General features: G+C 41.4%; 1 protein-coding gene across 1 annotated transcript; it reads right to left on the reverse strand.

Moving 5' to 3' along the window:
• Positions 1 to 16: 16 nt before the first annotated feature.
• PPT1 (palmitoyl-protein thioesterase 1) lies at positions 17 to 16,339 on the reverse strand. Its single transcript, XM_082615322.1, has 9 exons — positions 16,205 to 16,339; positions 12,584 to 12,693; positions 12,231 to 12,358; positions 11,834 to 11,904; positions 9,793 to 9,895; positions 5,733 to 5,823; positions 4,791 to 4,889; positions 2,787 to 2,858; positions 17 to 1,500 (listed from the first exon to the last, which is right to left on the reverse strand). The coding sequence occupies exons 1-9, from the start codon at positions 16,326 to 16,328 to the stop codon at positions 1,378 to 1,380; spliced, it is 921 nt and encodes a 306-aa protein (XP_082471448.1). The 5' UTR covers positions 16,329 to 16,339; the 3' UTR covers positions 17 to 1,377.
• Positions 16,340 to 24,823: the final 8,484 nt, after the last annotated feature.

Raw genomic sequence — 24,823 nt, forward strand, 5'->3', positions numbered from 1 at the left:
AAAATGACACCAAGGATAAGAAACTACTCTTTATTTTAAACAACTTCATAAAATTATTTTCACATGTCCCCACTTCTTGCCTTTCATCCTCTTAGTTGAAAAGTCTTGAGAGGTGAAAGAAAAATCACAGAGGGTAAACTTTGCAGCACTAACGAAGTGCTTCCCTCAAGTATAGCTACCCATTTCTGCAAACTGGCATTCTGCAGAACAATCTTCCAAAAAGTGTTGCTAGGTTTTCATGGGATAAGGGATTGGGGGTTGAGACGTCCACGCTCAAATGGCGTGGGAAACGGTAGATTAAGGTTAGTCTTCTTTACTGTAACAGGAGTTTTCAGAGTCCTTAATATTCTAAGGTGGGTTGATCTTCAAGAGGAGAAAAGGGATATGGAATACTCCCTAAGCTTTTTGAGCACTCTTTTTTTCACAGAACACATCAGAAGCAGTTTGAAGTGTGCGGTAATCTCAGATTTTTGAGATGGAAGTTAGAAAGCCTGATCTCTTCACATTCTTCTTCCCATTCTTTGCTAGTGCCAGCAATAGAGTGACTCTAGAATCCACACCACTAGCCATATTTAGAAAGGGCAGGTTCATCAAGGATGGAATGGAAAGAACCAACTACCTCCTCCTATTTTTCTTTAAACCTCCCCCGCCCCATCTAAGTTAAGCAATATATGTACACTTCCTCCCTTAAGCAATCCAACTGGGTGCTATTTCCCTCCTTTTGTGACAGAGCAACAAATTCATCACTACCCGAGGAGACAAAAACAAGTGCTACCAAGGCAAGATGGTGGGCTGCCCGAATTTGTCTAATAATAGCTAAGATACCACAGAAAGCAACACACTCAAAGAGAGGAGGACAGCCTCAAGAAATTATGTGGACACATCATCCAAGCAATACTTCTCCAAGCACTGGTCAAATCTCCACCAGCACAACTGAGAAAGCATTTATGTGAATACCTTAGGCCTGGGTACTGGCCTCTTGGTTTGAGATGTGGCTAGATTTTCCTGAGAAAGGCATCTGCCTTAGACTCTATCTCATTGGTTTAGTTTGTTTAGTCTCTTCCGGGCCTGGGCACAGTTCTGCCACTGACCTGCAGCCAACTCCTGATTCCTAAAACAGTCTGACCACATCAAAGGGTTGTAAAACAATCTCCATGGCTATTAGCTAATTAAACTTGCATTCAACACCATATGCTGATAGGATGAGGCAAAGGATAAGATTCCTATCTTGGATCTTTCCAAGCAGGGCATGTTAGACGGTGACAAGAGAAGGATTAGTTTCTAGCTGGATCTGTTCTGAGCTCAGGCTTGGCCATGGAGGGAACTGGTTTGGAAGTGTGAGGGGTTCCCTGAGCTCTGGTGCAAACTACAAGGGTTTCACTCAAGGAAGGGTATGATGTGGGCATAAAACCATGTTTCAGACAGTTGAAGATGGTCCCCTTCGAGAGCCAGGAACACCAGCTGTCCTGCGTCGTCCATTGCCTTTAGCCCCAGGCGGTCCTGCAGAGAGAAAGGCCATAATTAATCAAGAGGCTTAATGAAAAGCTTCATAGTGAAATCGTAAAGAAAGTTAACTTGAGATATATTCTCAAAATGCAGTCTTTTCTCTTTTGAGTATTAAAATTTAGGTGTATTGTTGAAAATGCCAAAAAGGATACTTCCCTCCAGTTTTTTTCCTAAGCATTAAACATGTATGTGCAATTGAAGTTATTCTATACAGTTTTATATTCTGCTTTCTGAAAAGTTTCCCAAAGCTTCTGGAGGACCACCTATGAGTAGGCAAGCCATGGGCAAAACTGCCTCAAAATGTCAAGTTAAGTGGGACTGAGCTAAAGACAGGAGAACATTAGCTAGATAACTTACAACAGATCCAACCCTTAGATAACAAAACTCAGACACTTTCATATCCTGCAGCTGAACACATCATGACCCACAGCTGGGGTGCTGAAGAACAAGTATGGGTGGGAAGATGAGCAGTTACGATGGTGCCAGAATGTAGCTACCATCAGTTTGAGTTTCATGACAAGTTCTTAGTTGTAATATCCAAAACTCTTAACAGATCCTAGCTTCCCTGTCCTTTTACCTCACCCAAGATGGGGCCACCAGATGCAGGAGAAAAGCCAAGAGATGACAACTGGCCTCTGAAATTACTTGGAGGAATTTGAATAGAAAGAAGGCAAGTGGTTCAGACATAACACTTCTGCATTTTGGGGAGAGTATCTCCCAAGATAAAAGCCTTAAGAGTACGGAAGGCCTCAGAACTGGAGGTGGTGAAATGCTGCCACCTCTGCTTGAGAAACAGGACCTATTGCTGAACAAAACTCACAGCTCTGTTCCTCTCAGTCTCCTGCAGGAGGAGCTCGCCGTGTCAGTGCCTGATTTAAAAACAGGACTTGCCATCTATTGTTTTAAAGTAACAGCCCTCTATGTTTCTGTCACACGTGGGGGCTTCTTGGATTTGTAGTGGACGACACCTCAGCAAAGGAAGCTGGTTCTAGACCTTGTTATCTGAAGGAAGGAGTCGGAGATGATGTGTCCCCTGTACATGCCTGAAAACATGACGTACAGGTCCTTCAACCTTCAGGATGTAGGCTTCGGTAAACCAATGCCTGATAAGCTGGTGCAACAATAAACAGCCTAACAAGCCTCATCCACATCAGACATGAGTCAGATGCCTCTTGAGCACCTGCTGTGCTGGGGTGTACAAGACAAGGTCTGTCACCAAAGCACCTAGCAGCGTCCGGAAGCAGGAGCTGAAAAGGACTGCGCCTCTCTTCCCCAGTTACCTGTGTGTACAGGGTGCTCTCCTGTAAGGGAATGGTTTCCTTGGCTTGGCCACTTCTGTAAAATCCAAACCACTGCAGGAGAGAAGGAAGAAATGAGGTCAGATCAGACACATGGCGCATACTGCCAAACTGGTTTAGGACTGGCTAGTAGCTAAGACTACCAACAAACTGAACACCCTAACACTGCAGCAAGGAGGGAAAACAGCGTGTCTTGAGTCATCTCTTCTTAAGGGTGGGTCCTGAGGTATGACTTAATCATTCCAAAGAGCTTTCCAACTCCCCAGAATTACTGCTTCCTACAATTATTGAGCACCTACTCTGTGAAAATCCTTGTGCTGAAGTCTAAACATTCAAAGATTAATATGTATACAGTCCCTGTTTTCAAGAAGCTCTAGTCCAATGCACAGAAACAACTAACTGTTCAGCATGGGGGTCAGCAAACTTCCATAAAGACCAGATACAAAATATTTTAGGCTTTAAGGGCCACGTGGTTGCAGCTACTAAATGCTGCCGTTGTAATGCAAAAGCTGCCACAGGCAATATTTCTGAAATGACTATGGCTGCATTCTAATGAAACATTATTTATAGACATTGACATTTGAATTTCATGTAATTTTCACATCATCAAATATTCTTTTGACTTTTTTTCTACCATTTACAAATATAAAAACCATTTTTAGTTTGTGGGCCATACAAATGCAAGTGGCAGGCTGGATTTGGCCCACAGGTGTAGTTTGCTAGTCCCTGGTGCTCTGACACAATGTGATGAATGCTGATAGAACAGAGGCTGATGATTCTTTAAAAGGGAGCAAAGGCAATTCCCTGGCGGTGCAGTGGTTAGCACTCTGCGCTTCCACTGCAGGGGGCGTGGGTTCAATCCCAAGTCTGAGAACTAAGATCACGCATGCTGTGCGGTGCGACCAAAAAAAAAGCAGGTGGGTGGTACCAAATTCTGCTTGGAAGAGGGGTGGCATCCTGGAGGAAGTGACATTTGAGATTGGCCTTGACAGCTGAATAGAAGCTTGTCAGGCGGAGAAGCCCACAGAAAGGCGTTTTAGAGACTGAAATGCATGAACAAAGGAACAAAGACACAAAAGAAAAAGCACATGCCAGGCCCGGGGCATTTCAAGTAGTACAGTATGGCTTGATGAGAGAGGATATGAAGTGGTCATGAAGTTAAGATTAAGTTGGAAAGACAGGTCGAAGACAGGTCAAGGCAGACCTTGAATGTGAACCTCAGCAATTTATAGACTTTGGACTCATAGTTCTGAAACTTTTTTGGATCATGGATCTCTGAAAGTCTGATAAAAGTTATAGACCCTTCCTCAGAGGGTGCAACTACAGTTGACCCTTGAACAACATCGGTTTGAACTGCTCCAGTCCACTTATAAGTGGATTTTTTCCCAATACTGTGGACGCTGAGGGCCGACTATAAGTTATATGTAGACTTTTGCCTATGTGAAGGGTCAGCGTACCTAACCCCCACGTTTTTCAAGGGTCAACTAAGTTTGCACACAATTTGGGGCGGTTGGGGGGCTACAACCCTCAGTGTCCCATTTAGAGACCTCAGAACCCCTGCTCTACACAAAGGTGGGTGAAAGGGACTGACAGTTTTTCCCAGCAGGCAGCTGTGGGCTTTTGTTCATTTGTTTCTTGTCTTTTTTTAGTTTAGCCGCACTCGGTCTTTGTGGTGGCGCGTGGGCTCTTCCTTGCAGGCTTCTCTCTAGTTGCGGTGTGCAGGTTTCTCTAGTTGTGGCATGTGGGCTCCAGGGTGCCTGGGCTCAGTAGTTGCGGTGTGCAGGCTTCTCTCTAGTTGCGGTGCGCGGGTTTAGTTGCCCTGTGGCATGTGGGATCTTAGTTCCCCGACCAGGGATCAAACCCGCGTCCCTTATATTGGAAGGTGGATTCTTAACCACTGGACCACCAGGGAAGTCATGCAGCTGTGTTTTAATGCCATTTACTCTGATGGTCTCCTGGCATGTTGTGGCCTAAGCAGCATCTCACCTCAGAATCCACGGGGTCCACAATGGAATCATTGAGGAATTTCACCATCACAAACTTCTTCAGGGCCATCAGGTTTTTCTTGTAGGACTCATTGACACCCTGGAGAAAAGGCGAACAGTAAGTACCTCAGGAACACCACCATCAGGTTATAGCTGGGGAATTAAAACCCTTCAGTGCTCTGGTCTCCCTGACCCTGGGCCACCATGTTTCTTCTCCATGGTATGGGCTGCTTTTCTAGCTTCCTTCCCAGAATATACCAGGTACAGCCTTTTCTTACCATCCTATCTGACTGACAATGCTCCCACCAACCATGGCATACTGGTGCCACCATGAATCCGTCACTGCACTCCAAAGGCCTCCATCACATAGGTTCAAGGCTTCTAGCCAGAGAAAGCCAAGGCAAAATAAGAAACTACAAACTCTGAGTGGTGCTGCTATACTATTCTATTCCCACCGCCCCCCTTCAAATTCTGTTTCTGTTTGTTTTAAACCTCCAGATAAGCCCAATATAAACTGAGCCATCTAGTTTACCAGAATCTCCCAAACCACGCTCATCTTTGGGACACACTCAGTCCCCTCTGCAGTCTCTCTTCTAAGTAAATTACTCTTCTGAGAAAATATGACCCAAAAAGGATCCACTAGAAAGGCTTCCCTCAGTAAGGCAGCAGCTGAAGTTCCATGTAAGCCAGCCAGCACCTGCTGAGCTCACTCTGCTGCTTCAACACTAGGAAAGAGGAAGAACCTACAGGAAGAAAGCCACATGAATTTCAGCCTCCCTAAAAGGAACTGAATCTCATAAGCATCGCCTCCCAAAAAACAGAACTTCTTGTTTCCTGGATTCTGCCTGGGATATTCTGAATAAACGGTCACTGCTAATCTGTTTATAATGCCCCAAACAGGAAAATGAATGCACATCTATGGTAGCCTGGGTTGGGTGCTTACTCTCTCCTGATTAATATCTGCCAAGAAGATGCTGCTGTTGCGGTATATGTCCTCCTTTATGGGGTCGTGCCAGTATTCTGCTTGCACCAGGCTGTGGGAGGAAAAGAAAGAAAGGTGACCAAGCTGCACTTCGGTCAGCACTCCCGGGGCATGCCCCTGTGCACAGGCCACCAAGAGACTTCAAAGGGACAAAGGACCAGAGCCTTCTGTTCCCTCTGCCTGATCCATTTTTTCTTAGCATCTCCTATGCTCCTTCTCGTTGTTGAGATCCCAGCTTAAATATCTTTTCTTCAAAGACCGTCTGTCCAAAGTAGGCACCTCCTCCATTACTGTCCATTGCTGCCCCCTGTTTCTTTCTGCCACGAGCTTGGCACTGTTATCTAGTGCATCTGTTTACTTGGAGACCCCCTTTCCCCAAGTATACAGAGTATGTTACCCTAAATGTCTTATTTACAAGAGCATGTTACCCTAATTGTCTTATTCTCCACTGTATCTGCAAGACTTACAATGGGGCCTGGCACACAGTAATAGTTCAGTACTTGATTAAATTATGAACAAAGTATTTTAAGTGCGACTAAAACTTAGAGACAACACAACCACCGCACTACTTATAAATAAAGGAAAGAGAAAGCTAAAGTTGAATAAATAGTTTCAACACAGCAGCACTCGTGGTACCAGCGCAACCCTGCCTACTACGAGCTGAGCACTGCACTGAGAGCTTCACGCGCCATTGGTCTAATCCTCACAGCAACCCTGCAGGAAGGCACTATGAGCCTCATGCCGGAGGTGGGAAGAAGTAGGCTCAAGGACATCCAAGGCCACACAGCTGGACAGTGTAGCACTGAGCCTCTCCAACAACCCCCTAGAGAGAGAATATGGAAGGCCATGTCTTTTCCTTTTACATGGCTGAAGATGTCTTTATTTTCCCTTCGCATTTGATTGCTACTTCCAGGTTCAGTAGAGAATTCTACATTGGAAATCATTTTTTCTCAGAAGCCAAAGGTACTGCACCACTGCCTTCTAGCTAGTAGTTTTGCTGTCAGGGAGTCAGTGTGTGGCCTCACGGGGGTCTGCTGTTTACCCCCAGTGTTCTGACACTTCATGGGAATATACCTGGATGTGGGTCTTTTTTCACCCCTGACTACTGGGTGAGCCCTTTCGATGTGGAAACTCATGTCCCATAGTTCTGAGAAGTGTTCTCATATTTCTTCTTTGATAATTCCAATCCACTCTTTCCTCTGTTCTCTTTTTGAAACTCCGATCAAGCAGGTATTGGACTTCTTGAACGGCTTCTCTAATTTTACCTGTTCCCCCTTTTTTTCTACCTCATTGAGATTTTGTTCTAATTTCCAAGAAAGTGCCTCAACTTTATATTCCCATACCGCTAACACATTTTTGTTTTGGTTATCTTATTTTTAACTTCCAGGATCTCTTTCTCTCTGATGATTGGTTTTATTTGCATTCTCTTCTAGCATCATGGATGATCTCTTATCTCTGAAGATAATAATACAGGCTTTTTTTTTTTAAGGTTTTCTTCAGCTCCTTGAATTGCCATCTGTTTCTTCCAAGTTCCTTTTTACTTTTTGCTTGTTTTGGTTTTTCATTTTGGAAGCTTTCCCCAGATGTCTGACTGGGGGTCCTTGGCTCACTGTTCATATTTAAAGAAGCTGACTGAAAGTTCTTCACGCAAGAACAGAGCTTATCTACTGGTGGCTTGACTACGTGGTAGTCAGGAGGAGTCCTAACTTCCTGAAGGATTCCAAAACATGAACCTGTAGGTCTTTTCTCTGGGACCAATCAGTTTTTTCAGAGAAGGATCCGTCAAACTTCTGCCTAGCAGGTAATAAGCCTGGCTGCTATCATTCTAGGAGCAGAATGGGATGGGGTGGGTTTTCAATATGGTGTCTTACCATTGTCAGGTGCTTGTTATCTCGAAGTCTGGTACTACTTTTTTTTTTTTAATTAATTTTTTTGTTTTCCGGCCACGTGACACGGCACGCGGGGTCTTAGTTCTCCCACCAGGGATCAAACCCATGCCCCCTGCAGTGGAAGCATGGAGTCCTAACCACTGGACCGCCAGGGAATTCCCCTGGTACTTCTTTTTTTTCTTTCTTTTTTTTTTTTTTTTTGCGGTATGCGGGCCTCTCACTGTTGTGGCCTCTTCCGTTGTGGAGCACAGGCTCCGGACGTGCAGGCTCAGCGGCCATGGCTCACGGGCCCAGAAGCTCCGTGGCATGTGGGATCTTCCCGGACCGGGGCAAGAACCCGTGTCCCCTGCATCGGCAAGCGGACTCTCAACCACTGAGCCACCAGGGAAGCCCCCCTGGTACTTCTTTAGTCAAACTGCTCCAGAAAATAAATTTAGCTTCTCTTGTCAGGGAGAGGAGCAGTCACTTGGACGTGCATTTCAGGGAACTAAGGAGTCTGATCATTGTTTATATAGATTTTCAACAAAAAGTCCCATGCACTTACTCTACCTTCCAAGGTATCTTAGGCATCTAATTCCTGAGTCTTTCTGGGACTGTAAAAAGTGAAGCTGGTTCCTTCTTGTCAGTGTGTCCCTCCACAGACATAAAGGTTTCAGAATTTTCTGCTCTGCTAAAGCAGTTATCACTCATTAATTTGCTTTCTTTCAAAAAAAATGTTGACATCTTTTATTATCTCTTCTCTCCTCTCCTGTTCTCTTTGCCCTTGTGGGTTTAGCACTTTTTATTCTTTTTCTACCAGTTTATTAAAGGTTAAGAAGAAAGTGAAGATAAACACATCCATGTACCACTTTTAATCAGTACTTAGGTGTCACTGTCCCCCCACCCCCCAGCTGACTGCTCCTCTACAGTCAATAATAATTCCAATTGTGTTTGGTTCACCAAAGAAGGAAACACAAAGAAAGAAAAGGGTGGATTCTTTCTGAGGCATCTGGGCAATAGTTAGAAGAATAAAGAGTAAAGAATAAAGAACAATGTAGTTTAAAAAGATCATACATACCCATGAGAACAGAGAATGTTTGAACATAAATAACCAAGCTGTGACTAGTCAAACCAAGGAAGGGGTAAAGCTTAGCAGTGGTTTGAGTTGCCTGAGTGGGTAGGAGGTGGAGATATAAAGTCTCTTAGTTTCCTTCACTGACCATCAGGTGGCACTGTTGACCCAAGACAGCTTTGTAGCTACACGTGTAGCCAGCCAATGGGTAGGAAAGGAAAAGAGAGCTAGCTACAGGTCTTTTCTACAGGCCAGTCATTCACAAGGCTGTACCTTGGACAGGCCTTCAAGGCAGTGTTGTATTGAAGAGCTGCTGTCAAACAAGAATCATACACTTGGAAGACCCATAGGATAGATACCAAAACCATACCAGTTGATCCCAAATCTCAGTTATCACCCAGAATACTCCAGACCTACTGAATTCAAATTTCTAGGGATGGAGCCCTGGAATTCATTTTTAATGAATTTCCCAGGGGGTCTGATGTATAATTTAAGTTTGGAAACAACTGAAGGAGAACACACTCTGAAAGTGATTTTGTATATTTTTAAATACCCAAACACAGGTAGCTAAGGACATTGACGTAGGAGGCTGATCCCTCATTGCTGACAACAGAAAGAATCTGTCCTCCAAATATTAACAGCAATTCCTTGGGCTTACTACTTTCTAAAGACTTTTTTGGTTTTTTTTTTTACAGATGAAAATGTATTGTTGTGGGGACTTCCCTAGTGGTCCAGCGGTTAAGACTCTGCACTTCCACTGCTGGGGACCAGGGTTCAATCCCTGGTTGGGGAACTAAGATCCCACACGCCTCGTGGCATGGCCGAAAAGTAAAAAAACAAAAAAAAATATTGTTGTAATTACATTCTTCTTTTATAGAAAAATGTCTTCCTTTCCTTTAAATTAATATTAGAGCAGTTTTAGGTTTACAATAAAATGAAGCAGGTAGTATAGACATATTTACAATAAATATCTCATTTGAAAATCACTAGCAACTACTCCTAGAATCACGGTTAGCATGAAAGTCAGCATGATATTTTCATTAGTGACAGTTCTGTATCCTTTTCAGCTAACCATACATACCGTTCTTGTATAGCTTTGTTGTAAGCTCCAGCATTCAGTGTTTTTCTGATCAAGTCACAGATGTGAGAGCTCTCTCCTGGGCACCGAGGGAGTCCAAAAACACCTATAGTAGTAGAAGACACATATCCATGCCTCCAGTAGTCATGTACTGAATACCTACTATGTGCAGGGCACTGCAAGAAACAAAACCAGAACTAGACCCTGGTCTTGTTCATTTATTCCTCAAGAAAATAATGTTTTGAGAATTAATACTATAACCAGCTTCCTCCTGGTGTTCCCACACTCTTTTCTGCCTCAGGACCTTTGCATCTGCTTCTCTCTGGAGTATGTACTTCTCTTACTGCTTCAATGGCTGGCCTCATTCTCATCTCTTGGTTCTTGGTTTAGAGAAGTCATACCTGAGTGCCCTAACTCAAGCAGTGCCCAACCCCAGTTCCTTCCCTTCCCCCAATTATACTTGCATCCTCATCATCCTCATTAATAACATTTTGGGGGACACCAGACATACCAGTTCTAAGCATATATTGGCAGTAATTAATTTAATCCTCACAACCACCCTGTAGAGTAGAATCATTTGCACCATATTACAGATAGGAAACTTTTTTTTCTTTTTTAAACGAAACTTTCAAACAGAGAGGTTAGACACCTTGTCCAAGGTTAGACAGTAAGTGATGGAGCCAGGATATGAACACAGGCAGTTTGGCTCCAGAGCCCACACCTTTCACCAATACAACCATCATTCTTCCTATTATCCTATTTTTTTTTCTTTACCATAGTTACCACTATCCGTATTTATTTTATTTGTTTACCTATTTCATGTCTATTCTCCCCCCCCCACTAGAATGGAAGTTTCATGAAGGCAGAAAACTTGTCTGTCTTGTTTCTAGGTTTTTAATAAATATTTGTAGAATCAATAAATGAATGATAAAGCTGTTCCTACCAACTTGCATTTAAATAATACGTGTACTTTAAAAAAGTATTTTCCTACCTATTATTTCATTTCATCCTCTGAAAAATTCCCACAAGATGGGCAGGGTCTTATTTTAGTTTCCCTCATCTGTGAAATGGACCTACGATACCAAATTACTTGTCCATCAGTAACCGTTAATTGGGTGAAGCCAGTTTCCTGATTATAAGGAGAATCCGTCTGTCCCTACACCCTACCAGCTAACAGTTATATCCATCAGAACAGAGATAACGTTCTATCCCAAAGACACATCTTCCCCCAAAAGTAAATAATTCTGTCTAAATAGCAAACCTGTTGTTTTCTGAAAGATTTAATCTCTACTGTTAATTATAAAATTAACAAAAAGCCTAGACACTATTCTTTGCCTAAGTCTAAATTCATTAGGACATTACCCATGTCAGAAAACAGGAAAGGTTGTTGGGGGATTTCCCTGGAGGCACGGTGGTTAAGAATCCGCCTGCCAGCGCAGGGGACACGGGTTTGAGCCCTGGTCCGGGAGGACCCCACATGCCGTGGAGCAACTAAGCCCGTGCACCACAACTATTGAGCCTGCGCTCTAGAGCCTGCGAGCCACAACTACTGAGCCCACACGCCACAACTACTGAGACTGCGTGCCGCAACTACTGAAGCCCACGCGCCTAGAGCCCATGCTCTGCAACAAGAGATGCCACCGCAATGAGGAGCCTGTGTACTGCAACAAAGAGTAGCCCTGCTCACTACAACTAGAGAAAAGCCCGCACACAGCAACGAAGACCCAATGCAGCCAAAAACAAACAAATAAATAAATTTTTTAAAGAAAAAAAAAGGAAAGGTTGCTGGACTTTCCTAACTCTTAAACCACCACCTGTTACGTGGCTGCAACCATCTCACCTCCATGAAATCATGTCAATTAAATTAGAGAGAAGTAGGTGGTAACCTAATGATTCATCTGCGTTCCAGGCCTCTGGAATCCTATTTCGTCATCTCTCCTGGCTAATTTGTTATAAATTAGAAAAACAGGATTTTTGCAAGGATGGCTGGCTTCTTGTACAAATAGAGCTGCTAGAATTTTTTAGGCGAAGGGGACAAAGTTACCTTGATGTTGTCCCCCAAATGATATGAGATTGATCATAGGAGGTGATGGGCATCTCTGAGCCACTGCCCTCCTGGAGAAAAAAAAAAGGATTATCAGTTCCAACTGTCAGATGGAAATGTATCATCAACAATTAACTTCCCAGATTAAGCTACTTAATCCTCTGTGGCTCCCCAAAGCCACAAAGTTTCAGGACTTTCCTCTGATACCGCCAAACAAATCTTTATACCTTCACAGAAAATAAGTTAAGCTCCATAGAACTTTTTCCATGGGGATATTTTAGAAGAGTTTCCCTTCCAAAATAGGTGAAGATTCCAAAAGAACTGAATGGGTAGATCTATCTGAATCAAAGGAAAAAAAATCAGTTCCATGTAAGTGATATAACAAAAAGGGACTTACAGAAATTGGCCTCCCTGGGAGAATCCCATAGCATTGTAGCCTTGCTGCAATTTAGGATCCTTAGCAAGAATCTGACACACCGTTGTTACTTGGGAGTTGACATTCAAAAAGAAGCTGTTCTCCACGTCCTAAAAGAAGAGCCACGAGAAGTGAAAGGATGGGGCTGAAAACTATCACTGGCACCTTCTCTAAGAGCAAACTTGTTTAGGTTGGTACCCTCACAGAAGCCACTCAAGAACTAAAGTATCACTGTATGATCTGCTGCTAAAAATACAAGGTTAAGCATCTTAATAGTATATTCTATGAAATCAGTCAGCAAACCTTCAAAGGAACAGAGCCGTGAGGGGCCTCACCTCGACCAGGGTCTTCCCAATCTCTAAAGACAAGACGTAAATTCCAGGTATTTTCTTCTCGACCATTTTTTTAATAGCGCCCATGCTTAAGGGATTACAACAGCTGTCTCCTAGACAACAAAGGCAATCGTGGAAACTCATGAGTAAAAAAAACATTATTTTTAAAAAAAAACTTCTGTGCTTTAAAGGCATTAATGAAAATGTGAAAAGACAACATACAGAATGGGAGAAAATAGTTGCAAAACATATATTTGATAAGGTTTAATATCTGGAATATACAAAGAACTCTACAACTCCACAACAAGAAGACAATCTAATTAAAATGGGAAAAGGACATGAACAGACATCTCTCCAAAGAAGACATACAAATGGCCAACAAGCACATGAAAATATGTTCAACATCAGTGGTCATTAAGGAAATGCAAATCAAAATCACAATGAGATACCACTGCACAACTACTAGGATGGCTTTAATTTTTTAAAAAATTAATTCATTTAAAAATGGAAAATAACAAGTGTTGGTAAAGATAGGGAGAAACAGGAACGCTTTACATTGCTGGTGGAAATGTAATATGGTGCAGCCACCATGAAAACAATTTGATGGTTCCTCAAAAATTTAAACATACAATGACCATATGACACATCAATTTCACTTCTGGATACATACCCAAGAGATGTGAAAACGTATGTCCCTACAGAGATTTGTAGAAGACTATTTAAAGCAGCATTATTTGTAATAGCTAAAAGGTGGAAAACACCCAAATGTCCATCAATGGATGACTGGATAAACAACTGTGGTGCATATATACAATAAAATATTATTCCACCATAAAAAAGGAACAAAGTATTGACACATGCTACAATGTGGATGAACCTCGAAAACATTATTATAAGTGAAATAAGCCAGAGACAAAAGGTATAATTCCTTTTATATGATACATCCAGAATAGGCAAATCCATTGAAACAGAAAGCAGACTGAACATTTCCTGGGGATGATGGGAAGTGGGGGCGCAAGAGTGATTGCTTAATGGGTACAGGTATTTTCTGGGGTGATGAAAAAGTTTTGAAACTAGAGAGAAGTGGCGATTGCACAACGTGAATACACTAAATGTCACTGAATTGTACACTTTAACATGGTTAATTGTATGTTATATGAATTTCGCCTCAGCAACAACAAAAAGAACAACATTTTTTGCTCAGCTCATGTTTATCAGGTAATAACAAACTTCAAAAGCCCACACAATATAATGGGGACACCAAATTCACAACTGAAAATAAGCAGGGGTGCAGATTCCCTTATCATCTAGAACATTTGGGGTTAATAGACTCAAAAGCACTTTGGAATCTGATCTCTCTTTAGGGCCAGGACTACAGTAAGACAAGTAAAGCACCTAGGACACAAAATTTAAGGAGGTGCTAACTCTTGCATTCATGTAAGTGCTGGCCGTGAACTTACATTTTGCTTTTTTTTTTTTTTCCTGTTTCAAGGAACCAGAACTAAGAATAGGAAGCAAAGTGGCCGCTGAGTGGGAGAACTGGGCTGAAATCATTTTCCATTTTGAACTTAATCATCCCATTTTCAACCTGAGAATAAGCTTAAGAATTTTTTTTCAAAGAAGGAAAAGGCCTTAAGCATCTTTGATTTCTTGCACTGAACTATAATCGTGGGTTACTTAACTGCCTCCCATACAGAGTGACTGTGCTCTGGGAGGGCACGGAGCTCCCCTGTTCTCCTTTAACTCCACTGTAGTAGCCCCAGGCCCTGGCACAGAGCCTTGAAAGAACTGTCTCTATTTACTGACTCTAATTCCTCTCTCAACATTTTTCTTTAAGCCATTTCAAAAAGCCTCTCACTCTCACCACTCCCCTAAAAGTGCTTTTGTCAAGGTCATTAGTGATGTTCCTATTCCTAAATCCAATAACCAATTCTCAGCCCTCATTTTATTTGACCTGTCATCAACATCTCACAGTTTTTTACTCCCTTCCTCTTGAAACATTTTCATGTGGCTTCCAGGACTCTGCCCTCTCCGGACTCTACCGCCTCCCTAGTCCTTCCATCACTGTCTCCTTTGCTAATTCCTTCCCATCTCCTCAACCTCCAAATGCTGGGACTGCCTCAGGTCTCGGTCTTTAGACCTCTTCCCTCCTCTGTGTACACTCACTCCCTAGGTGATCTCGCCCAGTTCCATGGCTTTAAATACCAGCCATATGCCAAAGGCTCCCAACTTCAATCTCCAGCCTGTATCTGTCTTGGACTCCACACTCCAAATGCCTCTACATCTCCTGGATGTGTAACAAACAACTCAAATTTAGTAAGTCCAATAGCAGACTCTTGGTTTTCATCACAAATTTGCTCACCCTACAGGCTTCCCCATTTTGGTAAAATGACAACGTCATCCTTCTCACTGTCCAGGCCAAAACCCGTGGAATCATCCTTGACCCCTTTCTCATCCCACATCTAACCTGCTAGCAAATCCCATTGGTTCCATCTTCAAACTATATCCAAACTTTGACCACTTCTCAACATCTCCTCTATTACTAAACTGTTTCAAGTCACCATCACCTCTTATTTAGATTACTGCAAAAGCTTCCTAACTTTTCTCCTTGCAAAGGTCCATGACCCCCTACAATCTATTCTCAATATAGCAACTAGACTGCTTTTAAAGTGCAAATCAGATCATGTCACTCATCTGCTCAAAACCCACAAGAACTTCCCATCTCATTCTAGCCAAAGTTCCTACAGTAGCCTTAGTAGGCCCAACAACATCAGCAGGCCATCCCCATCCCCCTCCCATCCCTGAACTAAACACCTATTTTCTTCCAGCTACAATGACCTGAATGCTGTTCCTTGAACATACCACCATACCTGACATACTTCTGCCCCATGGCCTTTGCATCTGCTGTTCCTTCCACCAGATATTTACATAGCATCTTCCCTCATCGACTTCAGGTCTTCGCTCAGGTGTCACTTTCTCAGTGAATCCTTTCCTGACCTTGCTCTATAAAACTGCAAGCCCCCACTTGCAGTCTCTATCCCCCTCTCTGCTTTATTTTTCTCCATTGCACGTATCACCATTTGACATATTATATTACATTATATTATTATATTATATTATAGTCTGTCTCTCCCACTGGAAAGTTCTAGAAGAGCAAAGAATTTAGTCTATTTCGTTCACTGCTGTATCCTCAGCATCCAGTAGGTATTCAATAACTATGTGTCAAACGTATAAATGAACTACTGGTGCCTAACAAATCTCTTCAGTGTGTGAATGAACAAAAGGATGGATGCCCCGGTTATGCAGCCACAGCCCAGCCTTCCCCGAGCAAGTGTCTGATGCTGCACCCGGACGCCACTGCCATGGGGATTAAACCAGGACACCACGTAAAACCCTACCGCAGTGCACAGCACTCTGTGAGCGCTCACCAAAAGACAGCTCCTTCCGCATCTCCCTTTCCAATGCAGAGTAACCCCCAAATCCTAAACCGTGGGGACTGCCGGGTGCTGTGTGACCACGGTCCTCGCCCTCCACACTTGCACTTTGCAGACGCGAACACAGGTTTGGAGAGGGAAAGAGTCGCCAAAACCTTTTGACTCTCTTCTCACTCCCTCCTTCACTTACCCATCCCATGCCAGATCACCAGAGGCAGCGGGGCCGGCGGGTCAAGATGCCCCAGCGCCAGGGAAGCGCAGGACCCCGGCAAGAAAGCGAGAGCCAAGAACCACAAGGAGCTGGACGACGCCATCTTGACTCAATCACATGACCGCGCTCCCCTCTCCTGGGCCTGGCGCGGGAGGGGCTGGGCCGCATCCTCCACAGCTCCGCATGGGAAGCTGCGCGAACGGGTGTCTGTCCTGGAGTGTTACCCTAGCGAACAGACCGCCAGCAGGAATCAAATGCAAGCCAACATTTATTCAGCGCTTCCTACGCATCAAACACTATTCTAAGCGCTTTACATCTGGTATCTGATTTAATCCTCGTAACAACGCCAAATACACTTCTCCCCATTTTATGGGTCAGGACACTGAGGCACTGAGCATTTGGGTTTGGAACCAAATTCACAGAGAGTAAATTGGTGGATCCAAAGTCTTTGCTCTTAACCTCTGCATTGCACTGCCTTTGGAAGAAAAGTACTTTGTGGAAGGAAGAAAAGAAGGAAGGACTCAGCTCTCTATCAGAAGTTGAAGGGGAGGGATAATTTCCAGGGTTAATCATGGCAGTGTGGTATTCTCTATCATGAAGGAAAGATAGGACTTCAACAGGCAAAGATGAAATGCGGGAGAAGGACTGTTATGAGCTAAGGTAGACAGGAAAGCTACCTGTTTTTTAGAAATGGCAGAGCTTCCAGACTGACAAGGGCATCTGATGGATGCAAGAGTGATGGGAAAAGCCACTGCCACTTCCTGGTCTAATCTTAGAGCTGGGTTATTGCAGGAAACTCTCATCCACCATTTTACCCTTTTTCATTTGCCTCCAGATTCATTATCTCAATCCACTTTCACCATTTTAGTTCCCTGCTCAAAAATTTTTTTTCGGAAAAACATTGAAATTGTTTAAATGGAGAATATGTTAAGTGAATTAAAGTGTATCCACTATACAATGGAATATTGTGAAGCAGATTTTATAAAGGATAAGGTAAATTTGTATATCGTGACACGAAAAATGTTTTCGATATACTGTAAAGGAAGAGCTAGTAACTGTATTTTTGCAAGAAGTACATGTGTTGTGGTGATGGTTGTACCACTCTATAGTTACCAAAAATCATTGGGTTGTACACATGAAATCGATGAATTTTATGGTATGTAAAACCTACATTAAAACAGCTGTTTTTTAATCTATATATTCACATGTTTCTAGTGATTTTGACTGAAAGGCCAAAGAACTGACAAGCAAAAAGAAAGAAAATAAATATACAAAAAGATCAGGGAACTGTTAAGAGTGATATTCTTGGGGCTGTATTATGTTGACTGAAAAAAAATGCACAACATGAGAGTTGTGAGTTAAGTTTTATTTGGGGCAAAGTGAGCCCTATAGCCCTGGATGCAACCTCTCAGGTAGCTCTGAGGAACTGCTCCGAAGAGGTAAGGGGCAGGTCAGTATATATGTAATTTAGGCGAAGGGGATGCATGCAGTCAAACACACATTTTGGCAGAGGGTTGCTGCTAGTGACAAGAAGGTAGCTGCTAGTCAGGAGGAGCAGATGTTTCTGTTAATGATTTCAGTGCTTTCCTGGATATGAGAAGATGCAAGAAATTGGGCTCCTAAAATCTTCTCCCGAAAATATCTAACTATCTGGAGGGCTGTTCTGCCAGTTTTTTCAAGCGCAGAGTCCCTCATTCCTGATCTCCACCCTGAACTCCTTTCAGGGGGTGTTGAAGGTCAAAGACTGCAGTGGCTAGTGACTTCATTCTTGTAGGGTGACATGATGAGCAACAATTTTTAGCTGACAATTATAAGGAACTTTCATTTTTTACTTTATATGCTTCTGTATGGTTTGAATTTTTATAGGAAGGATACGTAACTTTTATTTTTCCCAGGTTTTCCCCCCAGTTTTATTGAAATATAATTAAAACATTGTATTAGTTTAAGGTAGACAACATGATGAATGATATATATACAGATACATAAATTTTATAATCAGAAAAAAGGATATATATACATTAAAAATTATTGTATTTCTCAGTTAAGATAATGGAATAAAGCTTTTGCATAGACTCTGTTTCCACCAATACCCAAGAAAGTTTTAAAAGTTAAAATTTCATCCACAACAAGCAAAGCGTTACAGCTCAGTATCTTAAATGTCAATAAGCGGCAGTCAAGGAAAGAAATAGAAGATCTGGTCTGGAACAAGCATGTCACAGCTTCCAATCCTGCCTCCATTCCATCAAAACTCATACTGTTAGGTCCATAAAATCCTAGAAAATAACACGTACATATGAGCATGTATTCCAAGAGAGAAGAAAATTAAGTGGTTTCCTTATCTTTTATCTCTTCTCTCTGGAAAAGTGAAAATAGCTACTGGGGAGATGAAGGTGGAGTGAGAAGTGAAGAATAGACTAAGTCTTTAGGTAGCAGTGAAGACTCCAGGAAAGCATACTGAATCGGAGGAGGCTCTTTCCCATAGGAGAGTGAATTCTGGAATAGACACTTAAAACCTCAGAAGTGATTGCAAAAGTTTGTATTCTAACAAAGACTGCACCTCACCTTCCCTGAGTTCTTCTCCCTCCCCTCCTTCAGACAAGCTTATAAGTCATAGAAAAAGTGCATACAGCATAAAATAACTGCCTCAAGTTGCTGTTCATTAGGAAAACCAAACCAGTTTCAGATCAAGTGGGAAGGAATTCAGGAGGCAAGTAGAGAAACAAAAAATTCACCCCAAGTGCTTTGAGCACTAGAATAACCTAAAAAGAAAATGAGCTCAGTAGATGAAATTCAAAAATGAGATAATAAAACAACTGAAAGAGATGAATAGGGAAATTGCACATCTGATAAAGCAAAGACCAAAACCATGTCATTAAAGAACTAATAAATACATCAAAACAGCAAGGAACAGAATAGACATGGCTGGAGGTTGAATTATTGATGTGGAAAAAGGCTTGAAATAATCACAATAAAGGGAAGTGAAAAACACTAGAGATTAAAACCATCAGAGAGAAGCTACTAGATATGGAAGACAGAGGTTGTTGGTGTCCCTGGAGTTGAGAACTCTTAAATGGAACAGAAAAGGTATTCAAAAATGTAACTACAGGGCTTCCCTGGTGGCACAGTGGTTAAGAATCCCCCTGCCAATGCAGGGGACATGGGTTCAAGCCCTGGTCCAGGAAGATCCCACATGCCGTGGAGCAACTAAGCCTGCGAGCCACAACTATTGAAGCCCATGTGCCTAGAGCCCTGCTCCACAACAAGAGAAGCCACTGTAATGAGAAGCCTGTGCACCGCAATGAAGAGTGGCTCCCGCTGGCCACAACTAGAGAAAGCCCGTATGCAGCAACAAAGGCCCAACACAGCCAAAAATAAATACATTTATTAAAAAATATATATATATATACAGAAGTTCCTCTAAAATGATGAGTTAATCTGTAGCTTGAAAGGTCAAATATTTGATACAAAATATTTAACCCTGAGACATATTTTAGTTAATTAATTGAAATTCAGACATCCAGGCAGAAAAAACGCAAATCGCCTACAAGAAAAAACGTCAGGCTGTCCTCAGATATCTCAAAAGCAACATTCAGAGACAGAAGTGGAGCATTGTCTACAGAGTTCTGAAAGGACAAAAGTGTGATCCAAGAATAATATACCCAGCCGAGATGTCATTCAAAAATACAGGTACTGGACAGTTCCCACAAATATAAAAGAACTCATAGAAAAGAGAAATACTTGAAAGTGAAATTCAGCCAATTAAGAAACAGGGCAAAATTAAGATTTTAAGAATTGAGAAGTCTTGGTAAAAGGATGTGTGATGATCATTGAATCCATTTAAATACAGAATTAATAATGAATACTTGAATGAGTTATTGTTTTGGAGCATATACATGTTATACAGATTAACAATGTAAAATACTATGACTAAGAAATATTGGCCCCATGGGAAGGGGTTATGAAAGATAGGATGAGTGCACCAATGTCCTGATCTTCCACATCAAGGTCAATTGATTTTAACTTAAAACATGTTTTTTTGAAAACAACAGTAAGGATAACATAATATCAAAACCATTTTTTCTAACCTTAGATTGATATTTTAAAAAATGATAACTCTTGTAGTGAATAAACCCTTATTTGATGTCCAGTTTTTCTTTTAGTTTTTAAAAATTCTGTTAAATTTAACTAAGCTTGAATGCAATACTTTTTAACTTTTAAATAACACATATATTATGATACTATTTTTAAAAATTAGGTATATCCATTAACACACCTATTTATCTATCATTCTATCTGTGTAAAAGCATGGAAAGATTTAGAATGATGTTAACCAAATGTTAATAATTGTTATTTTAGATGGTGGGTTTTAAGGGGTTTAAAATGTTTTCCCTGCGTGTGTTGCATTGCTTAAATTCTTTACAATGAAAATGTTATTTTTTATAAGAACAACAACCGGATTTTTCTTAAAGCAAAGCAAATTGAAACACAAAATTTCAACACTTCTCCCTAGTCTTCAGGATATGATCAATGATTTTGTCTTCAAAAAAAACAAAAAACAAACTGTCTTTCCAAACCTATCTCCCTTTAGTCTCAAGTTAACAGGGCTGACCTATAAGAGATGTTCCCTGAAAATCCCTGCTCTGCTCCTTTTCCCAAATAACTTATACCATCTTGAATGGGTTCACCATCCTTATTCCTGGCAAAGACAGTCCATCACCCAAAGCTCAACCTCTGGTCTGTCTCTTCCATTGACCTCTTCAGAATTCACCCCCTGCCCAAGCATTTTTTAACCAAATAGGTAAAGGTATCCATGTAGAGAAGTAGCAGTAGAGTTCTTACTTCCTCTGGATTTGGCTTTCAGAGGAACCATTTAGAATGAGACAAAGTTTTTTCAATTTAAGTCAATTCCAGGTTGTTATTTTAATAAGTAGCTTCTGATGTTTATTAATATTATGATAGGAAGTGAGAACTTGCAAAGTCCAAATTTCAATGTAACTTCAAAGAGTACTGAAAGTTAATAAGATATGTATACATTCCCTGAGTAGGCAGGGAACAATGAGAACTTAGAGGACTGTCCGAACACTCATAGGTTTCAGTTTTCTTTTTCACAGAAAGAAATGAAAATGCTTTTTTTTGTTGTTGTTGTTGTTAAAATACCCAATTTTTAAAATATAAATTTATTATTTATTTTATTTTTGGCTGCCTTGGGTCTTCGTTGCTATGCGTGGGCTTCTCATTGCAGTGGCTTCTCGTTGCGGAGCATGGGCTCTAGGCACACGGGCTTCAGTACTTGTGGCATGAGGGCTCAGTACTTGTGGCTCACGGGCTCTAGAGCACAGGTTCAGTAGTTGTGGTTCACAGGCTTAGTTGCTCTGCAGCATGTGAGATCTTCCCAGACCAGGGCTCGAACACATATCCTCTGCATTGGCAGGTGGATTCTTAACCACTGTGCCACCAGGGAAGCCCGAAAATGCTTTCTATAGATTAAAAAAATTTAATAAAGTTGCTTGCTATTAAAAAGCATGATTATTGATAACCAAGATCTAGACACCCACTGACTTTTCAATAAAGTAAACAGAGATTTCACCAAGTGACAGCATATTATAATTCTATAAATATTAACTGTAGAACCAAGTAATGTGATTAGATCCTTAGTGATGGAAATATACTCCTATGTCATTAAAACTTTGCAACTCAAAAGGGAGCCTTCTTCCATGTATCAGGATCTTATGGGTCTTTAATTTTTTCCCAAGGTTTTTCACTTTGTTTAGTCTTATACCTCTCTTATTTATATCCCATATGGTCCTCTTTGTTAGATTCCATTTTCATTTTGCTGAAGTATATCTATGAGTAATTTTTCCACATAGAATATATGGTGTTAAGCATTTTGAATTCTACATGTTTCTTATTTTGCCCTCACATTCAGTTGACAGTTTGGCTATGTATAGAATTCTGAAAAAGACTCTCTTCTTGACCAAACTTTAGACAGGCTACTCTGAGCCCTCCTTTTGACTATTCTTCACCCTTGGGCTCAGGGCTCAACTTGCCTAGCCCAGTTTTAGCAAGAATCCTGCTAAATTAGTTTAGCAAGAATTCCCCCATTCTTAGTATCTGATCACCATTGATATCTGATGAAGTTATTCATTCCCCACCCTTGATGTCTAAGTCCTTGTCCTGCCCTTAGCAAGAATCCTGTTAGGCAAGTTTAACAAGAATCCCCCTACCCTTCAGGTCTCTCCTCTTAGTAGCTTCCATCCACTGACTCCCTCACTCTGCTCTTTGCCAGCTGTCTTTGCTGTATTTGGAGTTGAGCTCAGTTTTACTGAAGCCCCTCTCCCTTGTTGCAATGGTACTAAATAAAATCTGTCTTTACAGCCTTTAACTAGTGTCTGGCTCTATTTCTTTTTAACAATTCTAGATTCAAATAATTATTTCCTCACAACTTTGAAGACATTCATTGCTAATGATGACAAGTCTCATTCCTTTATAAGAGAACCTGTTTTGTTTGTTTGCTTTTCTTCCTCTTTGGTTGCTTGGTTGCCCACTCATATTCCTACATAGGGAGTTAGCTTGAATTTCCTCTGCATCTGTGTTTTTCCGATAGGCCTATCCCTTAAATTTGGGCTCTATGTGAGAAGGAGGTGAATATCATATCATCAGGCAGTCTTCATTGTAGCCTGCATGGGGAGTAGGCAGGTAGTCTGGTGACCTCTATAACTGACTCCATCATGATGATGGAATGCATTATGTGAATCATTCCTGAGTGAAGCTGCTGTCCCACCCACCCGCCCCTTCCTTTTATACAAGATCTACCTTTTGTCAGATGAAATATTCTCTCTAGGAGCCTGCTCCAGTCGAGTCCCCACTGTCTTCAAAGAGCAGGTATGATGTGATTAGCAGACAACCCCTTAAAAGAAAATAGTTAGTTTCTTCCTTTGATGAATGGCTGTGTCAGATTGTCTGTTGGAAATTCACCAGTGGAGTTCAGGTTACTGCCAGTCAATGAAAGGCATTCAGATGACATTTGGAAAGCAAACAAGAAGCGGAAGCTATATATTATTGCTTTTTGGCCAGCAGCAGGAAGACAAGAGGTTTTACAGTAGCCTCCAAGTAGTTCCCCACAGATTGCCCGCCTTGGTGCTGCATGCAGGAGTAATCATTGCAGTTCCTAAAACTTCTGACTCTTTGAAACCTAGTGACAAGTCTGAGAGCAAAGGATGACTTACTCTGACCTTCAATCCTCCAGCTCTTCTAATGGTTTGATTAAAAGACTATTTCCCTGAAATAAATTCCTTCCTGCTTGAAATATCTAAAATAGTTTCTGTTTCCCTGACTAATCTCCAACTGACACAATGACAAAGACAAGGAGAGCTGGGAAGATAAACAGGCTTTAAAACAAAATTAGGGGAATTCCCTGGCAGTCCAGTGGTTAGGACTCAGCGCTCTCACCGCCGAGGGCCCAGATTCAATCCCTGGTTGGGGAACTAAGATCCCACAAGTGACATGGTGCAGCCAAAAAAAAATTTTTTAAAGACAAAATTGGCTAGAGAAGATCCCATGTGGTAAAGGCAGGAGGTGACAGCTCTGAGAAGAGAGAAGATGAATCCCTGGGGCTCACACAAAGAGTAAATAGCTCAAAAGCCCTTCAAGAAGAAAGTGCCCGGGGGGTTGCTTTTAGACTGTGAGGACACATCCTTGTTTAATACTATAGCCCTAGAGCATAGCACATGTTTGACACAGAATTGGTGTACGATAAACATATTTAACAAATGCATACCCCAGTAGAGAACTGTGCCTTTCTTTGTGCTTCAGTTCGGATGCTTTTGCTTGCAATTAATAGAAAGTCCAACTCAAACTGGCTTAAGCAATAAAGGGGATTTATTATTCCACGTGACTGAAAATTTTTCAGAACTATGCTGAAACGTACTATCAGAACTTCAGGCAATACTTAGTCCAACAGCTCAACAAGGATGTAATTTATTTTCATCCCTTAACTCTGTCTTCTAAAATGTTGGCTTCATCATAAGACTGACTTCTTTTGTTGATTGATTGATGCCCAGAGCTCCAGAATTACGCACTTCCTCTTTTTTTTTTAAAGTAAAATCACTCATTTTATTCATTCATTCCATCAGCTGAGAATTGCTCTATCGTACAAATACAGTATTGTACAAAAAAAATCACAAAACATTACAAAATTGAAAAGTACAAACAGCCTTACTTAATAAATATGACTAAAAGTAGTTAAAGTGGAAATGAGATAGACTTTAGGTTGAAACCATTGTTTGACCCAGCAAACCATACAAGCTCTGTATAGACATTTTTATTTGTACATAATACAGGGCAATCCTATTTTGCCTTGTGAAAGAAATTAAAAGGAATAGACTATGAAGACAGTATTCTCCTGCTAGAAAATAACTGCCAAGTTTGGTTGGGGGCATTTATGCCATTAGTTTTTAAATATCTCAGTTGAATCCAAGAAGCTATATATAAAGCAGGAGGCTTATCTTGTCACAAAGTCTTCTATCTTGTTAAAAAATTTTTTTCCAGAAAACAAGAGATATAAATAAAAACAATTGAGAACCCCAGGCAATCTACTCT

The sequence above is a fragment of the Mesoplodon mirus genome (assembly GCF_964341445.2).
Source record: "Mesoplodon mirus genome assembly, chromosome: 3".
Taxonomy (NCBI): Eukaryota; Metazoa; Chordata; class Mammalia; order Artiodactyla; family Ziphiidae; genus Mesoplodon; species Mesoplodon mirus.